This window comes from Macaca mulatta, chromosome 9, assembly GCF_049350105.2.
Source record: "Macaca mulatta isolate MMU2019108-1 chromosome 9, T2T-MMU8v2.0, whole genome shotgun sequence".
Taxonomy (NCBI): domain Eukaryota; kingdom Metazoa; phylum Chordata; class Mammalia; order Primates; family Cercopithecidae; genus Macaca; species Macaca mulatta.
Window position 1 is genome coordinate 105,304,145 of NC_133414.1, and position 17,396 is coordinate 105,321,540.

Sequence of the window (17,396 nt, forward strand, 5' to 3'; positions counted from 1 at the left end):
AGTCATGCATGAAAAGCCCCTAGACTTCTGCACAGACTTGCACGTTACCTTTGAGCTGTGGGACGATGTCCTCTTTCCCTGCATACGGGTCGCAGCGAAAGCGGTCCAGGCGCTCGATGGTGCACTGGCCGACGACAGGCTTCCGCCCAAACTGCCTGTGGTCGATGACCTTGATCACCAGTGGGGGCATGTACAATTCCTCCTTGGGCAAGAACTGGGGGGTCACAAAGGTAGGTTTCATTTCTCTTTACGAGACCAGACAAGGGCAGCTTTGAGAAAAATTCCCCTGATGGACCAGTCCAGATTCTCTCTGCCACCTAGCCCAGAGGACTCACAATAGTTACTCATGTGCTAGGCAAGGAGCTCAGTGCTTAAGAGCGTGAGCTGTCAGCCAGACTGCCTGGGTCAAATCCTGGCACTGCCACCACGAACCACCTGGCTAACCCTTCCATGCCCCCATTATTTCATGAGTAATAGTAAAATTGTTGAATTCTATGTGAAGAGTACTAGTACCTGTTCCATGCTGTGTCCTGTAAGTGTGGAATCACTGACCCATGCTCTTTCCTCTCAGTCACTGCCCTGTACTCTTCCCTGTGCTCTGCTTCCTGGGAGGGGACATGTGCAAGGCTAACAAGCCCAGGGCTTTGGTCATCTACTAGCCAAGTTCTAAGCAGATTTTAGAAATGGTCAAGACAAAACTGAACTTCTAAGGGAAATAACTGTGGCTGAGACTCTTTTCGCCCTGGAAATTCCGTGCAGAAATGGATTGCTACTTTTTCCTTGACTGCCCCTGGCTCCCTCTCATGGAATTTGGTGGCTTTGGTGACAATGCCTGATTGGGGAAGCATGAGCTGACCTGGGGGCCCATTTGGTACGTGGTTCAGGTGAACTTCTATCTCTGGCTTCACACAGGAGTAGAAGCCGGGGTCACCTGAGTGATTTTTCTCTTCTCTGCTGACCAAGGCTAGATTCTAGACTAGAACTTGGAAGGTGGGGGAGGTGTGGGGAGTAGACAAGGATAGGGGAGTGGCCCAGGGGCAACCACTTTGGGACCCTGACTGGAAGCATACTGGTGGCTCACTGTCGCATGATAGGGAGGAGAGCGTGGGCTTTGGGGTTGGAGGGACCTATGTGCAGACTCTGGCCACTCACTTGCTAGCGACGTCCCCTTGTGTAAATTCATTACCTCTTGGTTTTCCCCAAAGTGGGCATAAGAGAGGTGCAAATGTTCAGCCCGCAGGATTAAAGACGAGGTGTACTGAGTAAGAATGCACCAAGCCCTGCGCTGCAGCTGTCACTGTAGTTAGGACACAGTCGCTGCGATATAGAAGGCATGGCCTAACACTATGACACTGGATAAATCATTTCCCCTCTTTAGGCCTCAGTTTCCTCCTCTGTAAAATAAGAGGTTAAAGCACGTGACCCTAGAGTTCAAGAGCACTGTATTGGAGACATCAAGGTCAGGAAAACGACTCGGGTGGGGAAAGGAATGGGATGGTTCTAGGTCTTCCAACACTTCAAGGTAAGGAACTGTCTTTATTTCACCTATTTATATAATAGAGTAAAAAAGAATTTTTTTTTTAAAAGTTAAGAAATTAACTTCTTTAAAAATGAAAAGACTGGGTGACCTCTTCTTGCACCAGGTATTATGGGGTCAGTGATGCTGTGAACTGAATCCAATGCTCTCACATCTTTAACAACCAGAGGGTAGCCTCAATGGACCAAAAAAGGTGCCATCCCAGGGGCACCTGGAGGTGGGGCACAGTTACGGGCTGCCAGGGTCATGGCCCCATCGCCCCATATACCTTCCCCCACAGCCGCCCCTTCCTCAGACAACCAGTCCTTATCCGGAGGGTTCTGGTCCATGCACGGCTGTGGTGGGGGGCGGGGGGGTGGTATATCTGGTCCATGCATGACTGGGGGTTAATATTCTGCCTTCATGGGGTTGACCAACAGCCTGTAATAGATAGCTGAATAGATGGAAAGTTTACCAGAGAAATAAATACATATTGCTCACAGATATTTCTGTGTCACTGGAGTTGCTTTGAAGCTTTAAGAAAGTATTGCCACAGTGCGAGAATTTAAGGGGAAAAAAGTCATTGCAGGGTTTTTGTATTTGTCAGATTTTGGAAATAAACTCTGTGTGTTTGCATGTGTGTGTGAGGCACAGACTTTCATATTTCAACGCACATGGGTGATTACAGAGAATTGATACTGTACCACTTTCATGAAGAGAACAGAACTTGGAAAGTTGGGTGTCTTCTTAAGGTTTTTGATCACCACTGATTCCACCCTTTCTCCTCCACACTCCACAACAAGACTGGGGGATGTGATAGAAGCCATCTGGAAGTTTTTCATATTTCTTAAGCCCCAAGCTAGAATCTAAGAAAACAATTTAAAGAGAGGAGAAGGTAACCCAGCACTTTAAAAATAACATTCAAAAGTAAAAATTCTGTCTTAACTACTGGCAAAGTCTTTACGATTAATTTGAACATTATCCTTGTAAGCTTGTAGGTCATGCAAAGAAAGTGGTTTTGCCCCTTTCTTTCTCCTGCCTGAGCCCATAAAAAAGCAATGCAGTTAAGAGTGTAGAAATCAAATCTTGGCTGTGCCATCTAGTTGTGTCAGCGCTGACAAGGTAACTCACCTCTCTATGACTAATCTACAAACAAGACTGATTGTGTTATCTGTCATGGGGTTATTCTGATGATCACCTATAAACTTCTTTGTTTTTTCTTTTTTGAGACAGAGTCTCACTCTGTCACCCAGGCTGGAGTGCAATAGTACGAACTAGGCTCACTGCAACCTCTACCCTACCCTGAGTTCAAGCGATTTTCGTGTCTCAGCCTCCCAAGTAGCTGGGATTACAGGCGTGTGCCACCACGCCTAGCTAATTTTTGTATTTTTAGTAGAGGCAGGGTTTCACCATGTTGGCCAGGCTGGCCTCGAACTCCTGACTTCAAGTGATCCACCTGCCTTGGCCTCCCAAAGTGCTGGAATTACAGGCGTGAGCCACTGCATCCAGTGCACTTGTAAACTTCTTAACACGGTGTCTGACATACAAGCATTTCAAAGTGATAGCTTCAGCCTTTGAGAACTCTTAGCAAGACAGCCAGAAAAGGGAAATGTTGGGGTGTTAACAGCTGCTTGACTGGACAGGGGAAAGTCTTGAGAGTGGGCCAGACACTGTCTATCAAGCCACCTGGTTGGGGTCATCAGCTTGTATCTGACATGTCAACATTGCTAACATCGCTCACTGCTCCCATTCAACTTCCATCTCTGCCTCCCTGCCATGCCCCCATCTCTTGGCATATACACCGTCATTCCCTTCTGGTCCATCTTCCCTCTCCCAGTTCTCCAGTTGACCTGAAAAACTCAGAAACCTGCTGGCTCCCAGTAAATGCGGAGTTTAGATGCCCTCAGGAATGTTAGAATTGACCTCTCCTTGTTGCCTCAGCAAGCCTTCTACTCCCAAGAATATCTCCAGTTTTTGGACAAGTTGTAAAGGAAGTTGGAGATAGCAAGAAAATACGCAGCAGGATTCTATTTTCTATACAAAAGATTCCTGCTCTGCAGTCACATCCGTTTGATTTGATGAGTAACACGTGGGGAGCCGCATACCTCAATGGCAGTGAGCTGGACCACAGGCCTGATCCCCTGGGGGACCATGTATAGATTTGGTGCCCTTTGAGGGGGAAGAATGGGAAGGTTGGAGCCATCCTGTGAAACAAACATGGGTATGTCAATGACTCACTTTAGTTCAAGCAAACAGTGCCTAGAATTAACATGCATTTTAAGCAGTTGACAGAATACATGAGGAAGAACACAGTGATGTACCTTGCCCCTCAGAATCAGCTCTGCAGTTACAAGAACTTCCCCGCAGGCTTTGTCTCCATTCATTACTGGGTGCCACAGAAGTTTGGGTGTGATGTCCATTTCTGAGTTCAGTTTCACCAGAGGAGAGAAAATGCTTCGTCCTAAAAATTCATCTTTGCCCTAGAGAAACAAAGTGATCCTTAAATTCCCCAACATTCATCCCTTCAAATCTCCATCATCCCCAAGTTATCTTAGAAATTCTAAATGACCTACCACTTGGTCATTGTCAAAAAGTTCCATGATAACTTTGGGTGGATTCTGCAGAACTGTTTGGGGTTCCCCATAGATTTCAACTTCATCAAATATAATTGTTTGGTCCCATGTGGGATTCAGGGTTGAATGGATGATCTCAGTGGTTTTGCTCCGATGAAGGAAACAGACATGAGCATATGGATCTAAAACAGAAAAAGAGAATAACAACGGGGTCATGGCTAAAATCTAACTCCCCAGAACCACTCACTGCAACCATATTCTTTTCCTCTGGATATAATGACAGTGGGCTCTCACCACCTGCCTGGAGACAGGGTTTCTAGGGAGCAGGGAGTTCCCCATGGAAGGTTCTGGCACTGCAGCAGAGGCACCTGAAGCGAGACCCTGATGTGTACTGAGAGGTCTGTCTTTGGAGTATGTCACCACCAAAGTTAATGGGGCCCACAGTTTTTCTCTGCAAGAGTACTGCACTCATGGTTGAGTGAGGCTCTGCAGTCAGATACACCTGGGGTCCACACCCACCCTTCACCCCTGCTGCGTAACTTTGAGGGAAAAAATAATCTTCCTAAACATTGATCCCTTCCTCCATGCAATGAAAGTAATATCTGCTTCACAGTGTTGAGAGGACGAAATGATATAAGGAATGTTAGCTACTTGGGACAGAGCCTGTCCTATAGGAAGTATTTGATAAATGCTAGTTTTTATTATAGTTGTTTCTAATGTTGATGGTAATCCATTCATTCAGCAAATATTTATTGAGTTCCAGGTCTCAAGAGTACAACAGTAACAGGAAAAGCTCGGATGCTTATAGAGTTTACAATCTATGACAGCAGAAAACTTTGTCTCACTATACTTAAGAATGGAGAGAAAGCAATATTATGCATGGAGAAATAATCCATGTTCTCCTCCATGCTAAATAATTTCATCAAACCTTTTTGCAGTTGCCTGGGGGCTGACCTATCTGAAAAATAACACAGTATCTAGCCTGAAACTTTTGTATAAGCCAAAAGTGCTTGGTTTCTAGCAGAGGAGCCATCATATGAACCCTTTGCTTTATGCCCTGATGATAATTCTTCTATCTCCAAAACTGCAAGGAATGTGCTTAGAGTTTTAGGAAGCTTTAGTGAAGAATTTTGGAAAGTTTGTTTTTTTTTTTAACTTTCAGTGATAGAGTGCCCCCTGGTGGAAAATATTTGAAAATGTCTTCAAAGACCCTGTTGGAGATGTCTATCGCAGGGATAACCTTGAATCTGGTCAAATTTGTAAGAAAAGGAAACCATTCACAAATATTGGTAAATATTAGTGCTTGGAACACGCTTCAAAATTGATGCGAGCACATGAGATTGTCAGTCAAATGCTCTAACACACTTCCTGTTTGGAAGAAAAAGTACAGCTCGCCGCCAGCACTCATTTCTCGGGGCAAACGGGAAATGGGTTAAGAGGTGTTTTCATAGAAGGCCCAGGGAAACTCTGCTGGGCTTTGAGTCCCGAAGTGGAATGCTCCTCAGATAGCCTGAACTATCCATGGTTCAGCAGAAAGGACTGTAATCCCCAGACAGGCCTGTTCTCCCCTCCTCCCCCGTCCCTTGCCAATAGCCTTCCTCTCAGAACCAGTTCAAAGCAACGAAAGCAGCTGGGTGTCAGTGCAAGAGATGACAAAGCCTCATGGTTTTATGTTATTGAGAATGTGGGGAGCAGGCAGAGGAGACGGTTAAAATGTACTCCAAACTGCTCAAAGCCTGGTGCTGTAGGCAAATGGGCAAACTTGTCATCTTTTTGATACCTTGAGAGAGCCTACAAAAAAACTTAAAGGATCTTAACTTACCAATCAACCCGAGGGTCCAGGGATGAAAACGCAGCCATGTATATAAACAGAGATGAGAAATCACTTTCTCAGTGCTTCTTATTACTTAATTACTTAATATCTATTAGTATCAAAAGTATCTTCTGTGTATCACTAGCAACCAGCAATGGTGTCTAAAGCATTCCGTGATGATTTATCTAATCACTGAGCAGTTTGCTTCAAGCATGCAAAAATAATCTCAACATGTAAAGGGTTTTTGTTGTTAGAAATGACAAAAAGCATTCACTTGAAACATAGAAGCAAAACAGCATGCTATGTAATCATGCGTAGCATGGAGATTTTTTTTTCCTTTACCTGAAAAGCTATCCTTGTCTAAAGCCAGGAGGTTTCTGGCTTGATAGACATAGCAGCGCAGATGGTAGATGTAGACTCCTAAAAAAACAGGATGAAGATTACTTACAAGAAACGTAACACTGTAAACTGCTATTTTACTGGAATATTTGGAAAAAATACATGTTTCTGATAAATAGGTCACTTGACTCTATTACAGTTCCACACAGCAAAGGGCACACAGAATAGTGATGATGTGGCCTCCCAAAGTAGTTCTATTTCCTGTAAAATGAAACTTATTTTTTAGGCTGGGTGCGGTGGCTCATGCCTGTAATCCCAGCATTTTGGGAGGCTGAGGCAGGCGGACTGTTTGAGGCCAGGAGTTAGGAGACCAGCCTGGTCAATATGGCAAAACCTTGTCTCTACTAAAAATACAAAAATTAGCTGGGCATGGTGGTGCATGTCTGTAATCCTAGCTACTCGGGAGGCTGAGGCACGAGAATCACTTGAACCCTGGAGACGGAGGTTTCAGTGAGCTGAGATCACACCACTGCATTCCAGCCTGGGCAACAGAGTGAGACTCGGTCTTAAAAACAAAAATCCTATTTTAAAAAAATACTATAGTAAGCTCAATGCAAAGTGTATCAATCAGGAAAACATTACCTCTGTCATAAACTAACTGAATTTAGGGTACTACTTATTATCACAGACCTTTACAATGAAACTGGGTCTCCAGCAGTTATAGAAATAGAGCTTTCTATACTACTTCAGCATCAGATCTGGGAAACAATTATCATCTAAAAGATTCTTTGACATTTCAAAATATTCATACTCCTTTTATTATTATATTCTGTCTCTCTATCACACACACATTCACTCTGTTTCTTTCTTTCTCTTTGTGAGATAGCGGAGCATTATGATTCCGTGCACAGATTCTGGGAGCTCTACGACCTGAGTTCAAATCTCTCTAGTGCTCATAAGCCATAAGACTTTGGGCAAGTAATTTAATCTTCCTGTACCTTGGTTCCTTCTTCTGTATAATGGGGACAATAATAACACCTACCTTATAGGGTTGTTATGAGGATTAAAAAGTTATAATATGTACAGTTCCTAGCCCATTCTAAGACCTATATAAGCATTTACTAATATTATTGTAGAGCAGGTCTGTCTCATTCCAAAAACCCTGAAGGTTATTATTGAAACCAACCATTATTTAAATTTTTGTGCTTTTTTTCCTAGTTAAAAATTTCAGTTTTGGGGGGCTTACTAGACAGAATAAGCACATATGAGACTGTTAAAATCAGTGATTTGACCACCCTTCACCTTATCTATGATATGGTTTTCAACTGCATTTTTAAAAACCCATTTCATCAAGGATGAAAATGAAAGTCATGTTTGCATGACGAGATTTTAAAAATCATATTCAGTGATTTGAAGAGTTTCCTTAAGATCAAAGTTACAGAAGTGGAATTCACAAAGTCATGTTTAAAATTCACTGCTGGCCAGGTGTGGTGGCTCACGCCTATAATCCCAGCACTCTGAGAGTCTGAGATGGGTCTTGAGAGGTCAGGAGGTCAAGACCAGCCTGGCTAACATGGAGAAGATGCAAAAATACAAAAAATTAGCCGGGCATGGTGACATGCGCCTGTAGTCCCCTCTACTCAGGAGGCTGAGGCAGAAGAATTGCTTGAACCTGGGAGGTTGCAGTGAGCCGAGATCGCACCACTGCACTCCAGCCTGGGTGATAGGGCCAGACTCAGCCTCAAAAAATAAGTAAATAAGTAAATAAATGAATAAATAAAATTAAAATAAAATAAAACTCACTGTCAAAATTGCAGGAAACAATGGGGGTGTTTGCTCCAAACACAGTAGTGGCGCTGTGCTTCTGTTTCTCCAGGCTCTTCTCATCCCCATCTTCTGTAGTGTCTGCCCCCTAAAGTCAATTAACAGAGTCAATTAGCAGATAAGTCAATAAACATTGCCTAAAAGCAAACCAACCAACCAACAAGCAAGAATCACAAACAAATGGAATTCTAGCTTTTAAAAGATGTTATCGTGCAGACATCCCATTTTTTAAAAGATGAATAAGTCCCAGGATAGCAAGTGACTTCCCTGAAGTCGCTTAGCTGGAAAGCAGCCGAGCAGGAAGTGGGAGCCAGCCCTCCTACCTCGAGTCCAGGTTTGCCAAGCCCTGCTGCTGAAAGAAAGGGAAAAAAGGAAAAATGTAGAGGATAAATAGGGAGTAAAAGGATGGGATAAGGAAGAGAAAGAGCAGCAGTAGCAGAGTACTGTGGGGTCAGAGTGCAGAAATACAAAAATAGGCTATTGAGAAATGGCTCCTGACCACCCTATTGTTTTAGATCACCCCCTGCCATTCTCTATTCCTTCCTTCCACCTGCCTGCTTTTCCCCGCTGACTTCTTTACTGTGCTTCCATATGTGCTTCCGTATTGCTCTCTAATTTTGTGAGCTAGCCTTCTGACTTCCTCCCCGTCACATCTGTATCTTTATGAATATATGTATGAATATTTTGTTGAACAGTTGCAGTTTCCAAGATATGATTCCAGGAACTTGTGCCTGGGATGTGAATAGATGTTACCTGAAACAAGGGTCCTAGAACAGACACATTTGGAAAATGCTAGGTCAAGCAGGTGTGTCGACAGTAGTATTTCTTAGAACACTCCTGTGTTAATGGTTAATGGTCTATTCGTTCTACATGAGGTATTGAGCACCCAGGACGTGTGGCTTTCCCTCAACCTGTGAATATTTGCCATCTTATAGTACCAGGCTTACAGGGACCTCTATGGAGTTGGCAGTGCTGTACCCAACACTCACATATTTTCTCTATACCAATATGATCTGCGCTCTGGCAACCTAGTACTTACAAGAGCACCTTCAAGTTTAAAGATGGCAGCTGCACCATGTGTTTCTGAAGGAGCCATTTTTCTCCTCCAGCGTCTGCGGCGGAAGGTATCTGAACTACGTTGTTTCCAGTGAAATTTCCAGCCAATTAAAGAAGCATATTCCCAGCCCTCTTGATCTTCCAATTCCTCCATGGCCTAAAACAGAAGTAAACATGTTGATGATGATGACGATGATGATGATGATAATATTCCTTTTATTGATAAAACAGGTTATTTGATCAATCAACAGATACACAGTATTCAAAATCTACTCTGTGCCAAGTACTGAGCTACAGCCAGAAATACAGAAAAGAAAAAACCCAGACAGGACATCTGCCTTGCAGAGCTGATGGACTGCGGTAGTGCGGAGAGATAACCAGACAATGACAGCACAGTTGTGGGCATACCTGATTTGGGGGTGGGTGAAGCAAGTGGACTCTTTCCCAAATTGCTTTCTGTTTTCTCACTTCATTAGTTCATAAAAATGTTGCTATTGTGATATAGTTTGTAAAACATTAGTATCTCCATTTTACATACGTAGGACAAAAATCAAATGCCCCCTCCCAGGTTTAAATGTCTTGCCTGAGCTAATAGCTGCCATAACTAATAATTAAGTGATAGATCAGAATATGTTATTTCTGTAATAACTAATACATTCATGTGGTACTTTTTAGCTTAAAAACTACTGATCTACCAGTGGTATCGGTTTTCTTTTTTTTTTTTTTTTTTTGAGACGGAGTCTCGCTCTGTCGCCCGGGCTGGAGGGCAGTGGCCGGATCTCAGCTCTCTGCAAGCTCCGCCTCCCGGGTTCACGCCATTCTCCTGCCTCACCCTCCTGAGTAGCTGGGACTATAGGCACCCGCCACCTCGCCCGGCTAGTTTTTTGTATTTTTTAGTAGAGACGGGGTTTCACCGTGTTAGCCAGGATGGTCTTGATCTCCTGACCTCGTGATCCGCCCGTCTCAGCCTCCCAAAGTGCTGGGATTACAGGCTTGAGCCACCGCGCCCGGCCTGTATCGGTTTTCAATGTTATATTCTATTCATTCAACAAATATGAGTGCCTGCTACGTGACAGGGATCGTGTTAGGGGCTGAGGACGCAGTGAAGAGGAGATAGGGTCTTTGCTTTCCCACAGCTTACATTTTCACAGCAGAAATTTGATTTAAATACCTTAAAAGTATGACTGGATTTAATAAATGTAAAATAATATGGAATAATATTTCAGATCTGAGAAATGAGAGCTCCATGTGGGTAACTATTGTTGGGTCCATTTTTTTCACTTTGAATAAATGTGAAATGCAGGTTAAGCATAATCTTGTACCTGACCCTCTAGTAACATAAATAGTAGCAGTGAAAATTTTCACATAGCCAAGAGTAAGGCAGGTTAGGAAACATGATCAAAGTCTCGGAAATACTCGTTAGTAGAGCCAGGCCATATCCTGAGCCTTCTAACTAGTGGCACAGTGTTCTTCCCACTTCAACTTGGTGCCCTCGTGTGGAAGGAGAGGGTTCAAGCACCTTCAGAAACTTCTCACCCCATCAGCCTGGGATAATTAAACAATAAAGAGATATCCATTAAACTAAGGAGTTTCTGCACAGCAAAAGAAACTATCATCAGAGTGAACAGAAAACCTACAGAATGGGAGAAAATGTTTGCAATCTATCCATCTGACAAAGGTCTAATATCCAGAATCCACAAGGAATTTAAGCAAATTTACAAGAAAAAAAAAAAAACCTCATTAAAAAGTGGGCAAAGGACATGAACAGATACGTCTCAAAAGAAGACATTTCTGTGGCCAACATATGAAAAAAAGCTCAACATCATTGATCTCTGGAGAAATGCAAATCAAAACCACAATGAGATACCATCTCACACTAGTCAGAATAGAGATTAAAAGGTCAAGAAACAACAGATGCTGGTGAGGCTGTGGAGAAATAGGAACGCTTTTACACTGTTGGTGGGAGGGTAAATTAGTTCCACCATTGTGGAAGACAGTGTGACAATTCTTCAAAGACCTAGAACCGGAAATGCCATTTGACCCAGCAAACCCATTACTGGGTATATACCCAGAGGAATATAAATCATTCTATTATAAAGATACATGCACACGTATTTTCACTGCAGCACTCTTCGCAATAGCAAAGACATGGAATCAACCCAAATGTCCATCAATGATAAAGAAAATGTGGTACATACACACCATGGAATACTATGCAGACATAAAAAGGAACGAGATCATGTCCTTTGCAGGGACATGGATGGAGCTGGAAACCATCATCCTCAGCAAACTAACAGAGGAACAGAAAACCAAGCACCACATGTTCTCACTTATAGATGGGAGCTGAACAATGAGAACACATGGACACCGGGAGGGGACCATCACACACTGGGGCCGGGGAGTGGAGGGAGGGAGAGCATCAGGATAAATAGTTAATGCATGCTGGGTTTAATATCTAGGTGATGGGTTGATAGGTGCAGCAAACCACCATGGCACACATTTACCTGTGTAACAAACCTGCATGTCCTACACATGTATCTTAGAACTTAAATTAAAAAAAAAAAGACTCATTCATTCATTAGCTCATTTATTTGAGTAGATTATTTACTGGGAGCACATTTCTGAGTTAGCAAGGAGGATACAAAGATGACTATGGCTCAATTTTTGCTTCCAGAAGCTCACCATCTAATAAAAATAATGTCATAGTACCTATCAGAGTTACCCATTCTGTGGAATAGAGAGAGTTCCTGTTTGGACTTAGCTTAGCCTGGGTTCCAACACCAGCTTTGTCACTTACTAAACACTTGGCCTACAGCAAGTGTATTTAAACTCTGTGAGCATTATCTGTCAAATGGGCATAAAATCCAAACCTTACAGACTATAGATGATGCATATTGAGTACCTAGCATTAGAGAAAGCCACTTCTATACCTGCCACTTATTATTATGAGTGTTATTGTTCTATTTATTACTATTCCATTTAAAGCTTACAATACCCTAATTAAAAGGTATAGATATTATTCCCATTTTGCAGATGAGAAAGAAAGGGAATTCAGGGTTTGAATCCTTACACATCTTGTTCCAAGTCCTGAGCTATTACCGCTACTATATTACGCTGCCAAAATAGTTTCTGTTTCTTTTAACATCTTTGTAGCAGTTCTCAACATTTAGCCTGCCTGGGAATCACCTGGATGGTTTACTGAACTACAGCTGGCTGGGCCCACCCCCAGGATTTCTAAATCAGTAGGTTTGGGGTGGGACATTTCTAACAAATTTCCAGGTGATGATGATATTGCTGGCTGGGGTGGACTCACTTTGAGAACCGTTGAGTGCAGTATTCGGCTCTGGATTTGTGAGTAGTTTCTGCAGAAATGGCTAGTTAGCTGGGATTTTGTGGTCAGGAGGGCAGAGCTCCCCAGTCCAGCTCCCTTCCCTTGCTTCTCTTACCCTTGCAGTGCTTGAAGCAGTCTGTGTTAAATCTTTCTTGCGTTTTCGGACCAGCCTTCGCCGTCTATGAGTGTGGTACATTTTCTCTGCTGCAACCCAGGATTTGGGCTTATGATCAGGAGGAATGGTGATTCCATATTCCCAGCCTGGAACACAGTTTGTGAATGGTTACCCAAAAGAGATGCATTTGCCAGATCACCAAATAAACCTCCAGGAAACATTCAGTCACTCTCCCTGCCCCCACATGTTCTGTACTATCGTGACTGAATGCATGGCTGTTTTCACTTTGCTGGGATATTCAGCCAAACAGAATACAGCCTCATTCCCATTCAGCTCCTCAGAATGCTTCCTTGGTGACCATGTTCTCCCCCACTTTTAGGCTTCCAGTCATTCATGGTAATTGAGTGCACTTAAGAATAAAGCACAGTTCAAGAGGCAGGAGGAAACACCAGGTATGCGTGTGGACTGTGCAGTTGCACAGCCTTGGTTCAAATCCTAGCATCGCCACATCTTGGCTGTTAACTAAATAGGTTTCCAGCAAGTTGGTAAACCCGCCTATGGCCCAATTTCCCCACTGTAAAGATAAAACACACCTTTTGATAGGGTTACAGTATTTTAACACTATCAAAATAACATATGCAAAGCATTAGGGCCATACTTAGCCCATAGTTATTGCCCAGTCAAATGCTAACGATTATTCCAAGATCTGGTGTGTGCATTGAGATCAGCGAAGAGTTTATAATCGATTTGAAATCTTCTGGGTCAATGCCAGTTCTATGCACCATGCATAAAGAAAGAAATGAATCAGATTTTCTCTTTTGATAATTCCAAATGCTATTGTTCACTTAACTTTAATTATGGTTCAGAAAAAGACACACACCAGAAGCTGTATCAATAGTCTGCATCGTTGCTGCACAGGACGACTTTAAGGGTAGTTTACAGTTCTCTTTTCTGAGTCAAGGGGGCCCTGAATGTGATGTTCCCAGGGAGGTTATGGGGTGTGGTTAGAATAGAGAAAATCTTGACTCCAGCTCCCTCCCAAATTCTCATCCTGGATCCCTAAGCATCTCAAAACCCAACCAGTTGGCCCCATCACCTGATGTTTTTCACCCCTGCCCACTTAGCACTTGTCCATACACTTGCCTGTCCCTTGGATTCTACATTTGATTAGTCACAGATGGTGCCACATGACCCAGATGCCACAGACCAGCGGTCCCCAATCTTTCTTGTACCAAGGACCAGTTCCATGGGAGACAATTTTTCTATGGACAGGGTTGTGGGGTAGGGGAGGATGGCTAGATTCCCACAAGGAGCACGCAACCTAGACCCCTGTCACGTGTGGTTCACAATAGATTTGCACTCTTAGGAGAATCTAATGCTGCCGCGTATCTGACAGGAGGTGGAGCTCAGATGGTAAGGCTCCCTTGCCTGCCACTCACCTCCTGCTGTGCGGCCCTGTTCCTAACAGGCCACGAACTGGTACCGGTCTGTGGCCCAGGGAGCTGGGGATCCCTGCCGTAGACCAAAGTGAGGCCCCTCTCTCCCAAGCAACCTTTACCCTGATTAACCAAGGCCCTGCTGCAGAGCCCTGATCAGGTCACAGATGTACAATTTTACCTTTCTCATCCACTGCTCTATTTATGTCATAAGACCATGCATCATCTTCCCATTCCCAACCTGGAGGACAAGTCAACTCGCTGGGCGATGCTGCTTTGTCGCCGTTCTTACAAAACAAAAATAAAAACAAAGAAGAGAGGTAAGCCATAATGTCAGTAAGATGCAAAGGGTCCGATATAGTTCCTCACTTAACTATGGCATTCACACCTTTACTTAGATACCATCTTAGAGATCCATTTCACTCAGAAAAATCTCTAATCTTTATTCACAATTGCTAAATAATAATTAGTTTAAACTATCTTTTGTTTTTACTATTAGGAAATAGTATTAGGTTCAATCACATGAAATTGCTGTTTTTGTAGGTTAAAGTGGTTGAATCTCAGCAATTTCTTATGGTTCAACTTAATATTATGAAATGGTGCAACTCTCTTTATGAGGGGTTACATGGGAAAGAACCCATCAGAGAATGGGTAAAACATTAAAGACACATGGTTGTTTGTTTGTTTGTTCTGAGATGGAGTCTCGCTCTGTTGCCCAGGCTGAGTGCAGTGGCGCAATCTCGGCTCACTGCAACCTCCGCCTCCCGGGTTCAAGCAATTCTCCTGCCTCGACCTCTTGAGTAGCTGGGATTACAAGCGCCCGCCACCATGCGTGGCTAATTTTTGTATTTTTAGTGGAGACGGGGTTTCACCATGTTAGCCAGGATGGTCTCGAACTCCTGACCTCATGATCTGCCCACCTCAGCCTCCCAAAGTGCTGGGATTACAGGTGTAAGCCACTGCACCTGGCCTGTTTTGGTTTCTTGTTTTTTGTTTTTGAGACGGAGTCTCGCTCTGTCACCCAAGCTGGAATGCAGTGGTACGAACTCAGCTCACTGCAAGCTCTGCCTCCCGGGTTCACGCCATTCTCCTCCCTCAGCCTCCCGAGTAGCTGGGACTACAGGTGCCCGCCACCATGCCCAGCTAATTTTTTGTATTTTTAGTAGAGACGGGGTTTCACCATGTTAGCCAGGATGGTCTCGATCTCCTGACCTCGCGATCCACCCACCTAGGCCTCCCAAAGTGCTGGGATTACAGGCGTGAGCCACCACGCCTGGCCCTGTTTTGTTTTTTGTTTTTTTTTGTTTGTTTGTTTGTTTGTTTTGAGACAGAGTTTTTCTCTGTCACACAGGCTGGAGTGCAGTGGCGCGATCTCGAGTCACTGCAACCTCCCTTCCCAGGTTCAAGCGATTCTCCCACCTCAGCCTCCCAAGTAGCTGGGATTACAGGCACCCGCCACCACACCTGGCTACTTTTTGTGTTTTTAGTATAGATGGGGTTTCATTATGTTGGCCAGGCTGGTCTCAAACTCCTGACTTTCAGTGATCCACCCACCTCAGCCTCCCAAAGTGCTGGGATTACAGATGTGACCCATCACACCTGGCAGACACATGTTTTTGAGTACAGGGAAATGCTACTGGAGGTTCATAATGTTAATCATACACAATTGAGCAAAATTTATGTGAAATATTGACTTAAGTTTGCATAAAACTGAAGAGAGTTATGAAAAGAAAGTTCCTAAGCGAAGGAAAAAAAGGTGGCCCATAAACATGAAAAAATACTTGGCTTCACTTTGAGAGTGAAAATTGAAATAACAACAGGATACCACATATAATATGTGGCAAATGTTATAAAGTGGGATGGATGGTGAATGTTTAGGCAAACAGGCTTCTCATATTTTTGTTGAAAATATGAATTTATAAAACCTTTTTGAAGGTTATAAAATTTTAGCAAAATTTTATATGCATTGAAACCTAGACCAAATGCAAGGATCTTCCCTGCAGATAAACTTCCATAAACATACAAAAATGTATGTTTAAGGATGTTCACTGTTACATTGCTTATAAAAACCAACGACTCAAAACCAAAAGCACCTAAATGCCCAGAAAGAGGGGATTAAATGAATTAGAGTAGGTACATATAATAAAACATTCTGCAGCCATTTTTTAAAAGCTCATAGGTCTATATGCATTGATATAAAAAATGTCCAAGATACATTATTATGTGAAAAATACAAGCTATGAAACTGTGTGTACAACACAATTCTATTTAGGCAGGGAAAAAGGAAGTTATATACTTGTTTATGAACAGAAAACAGACATCAGTGATTATCTTCGGGGAGTAGAATGTGGATTGGGGAGAAGAATTACTTTTGATTTCCTTTAACGCTGCTTGGATTTTTTAAAGACAGAAACATTTCATTTGTTACAATACTAAAAACTAGGCCAAGCTTGGTGTCTCATGCCTGTAATCCCAGCACTTTGTGAAGCTGAGGCTGGAGGATTGCTTGAAGCCAGGAGTTCAAGACCCGCATGGGCAACATAATAAGAACCCATTTCTACAAAAAAATAAAAAGTTATTCCAGCATGGTGGCATATCCCTGTAGTCCCAGCTACCGGGGAGTCTGAGGCAGGAGGACTGCTTGAGCCCACGAATTTGAGGTTAGAGTGAGCTATGATCGCACCACTATGCTCCAGCCTGGGAAACAGAAAGAGCCCATCTCAAAAAACCCTCAAACAACTACAACAAAACTCTAGTTAGATAATAATAAAAATTTACCTAAAAAATTTGCACAATCCAAACTATATCATGTTTCAACATCTAGTTAAATAGGCCTCATTTCTTTTCTAAAGAAAATACTTATTGTGGCACTTGTGTGGCTTAAGCTGTAAGTGGAAGACTCTGCAGAACATAAGATGGAGCAGAGGAGAGGGTAAAGCCCAAGCCAGGTGGCTGCTGGGTTCCCCACAGATCACGATCAGAGGTGACAGGTGAGAGTTTCTCTCCGGAGCAGGCCACTCACCGCATCCGTGTAGGTGTCCTCGGCCGGCTTCCAATCTCCCCCGGGGTAGCGGCTCTCGTTCTGATAGACTTCATCAGTGAACTCTGTGTGACCCGCATCTGCTTCAGTCAGCAAGCTGCGGGGCGGGGAGGGCTCGAGTTACCCAAGGAGACCGGGTAACTGGCAGCCTCTGTGATTGCCAACACTCAGGAAGCATCTACACCCTGGGAGTGGTACCACTTCCCTCCTCACTTTACCCCTGTTGGTTCTGACTCCAAATTCCTCTTTGTACTAATCGCTTTTGACATTCCTTTGAAGAAAGGGCCTGCTGGAACAATGTGACCTAAATCATAGAGAACTCCTCAAATTAGCAAGGTTGCTCCTTCTCAGTA

At 43.4% G+C, this 17,396-nt stretch overlaps 1 protein-coding gene and 1 long non-coding RNA gene across 9 annotated transcripts in view; both read right to left on the reverse strand.

Annotated features, from left to right (window-relative positions):
* MYOF (myoferlin) overlaps nt 1-17,396 on the reverse strand; it is a 173,319-nt gene that overhangs the window by 41,340 nt on the left and 114,583 nt on the right. For all 8 annotated transcript variants that reach the window (XM_077946808.1, XM_077946806.1, XM_015147703.3 and 5 more), the window contains 11 exons: nt 17,026-17,140; nt 14,185-14,290; nt 12,568-12,713; nt 9,105-9,278; nt 8,045-8,153; nt 6,245-6,322; nt 4,090-4,271; nt 3,838-3,996; nt 3,622-3,720; nt 2,221-2,382; nt 49-214 (listed from right to left, as the gene is read on the reverse strand). In XM_077946808.1, coding sequence (XP_077802934.1) covers nt 49-214; nt 2,221-2,382; nt 3,622-3,720; nt 3,838-3,996; nt 4,090-4,271; nt 6,245-6,322; nt 8,045-8,153; nt 9,105-9,278; nt 12,568-12,713; nt 14,185-14,290; nt 17,026-17,140 — 1,496 coding nt within the window. The remainder of the gene's footprint in view (nt 1-48; nt 215-2,220; nt 2,383-3,621; nt 3,721-3,837; nt 3,997-4,089; nt 4,272-6,244; nt 6,323-8,044; nt 8,154-9,104; nt 9,279-12,567; nt 12,714-14,184; nt 14,291-17,025; nt 17,141-17,396) is intronic.
* Nucleotides 9,829-12,347, reverse strand: LOC144331204 (uncharacterized). Its single transcript, XR_013398169.1, has 3 exons — nt 11,773-12,347; nt 10,307-11,464; nt 9,829-9,900 (listed from the first exon to the last, which is right to left on the reverse strand). It is a non-coding gene; the product is annotated as an uncharacterized LOC144331204 (long non-coding RNA).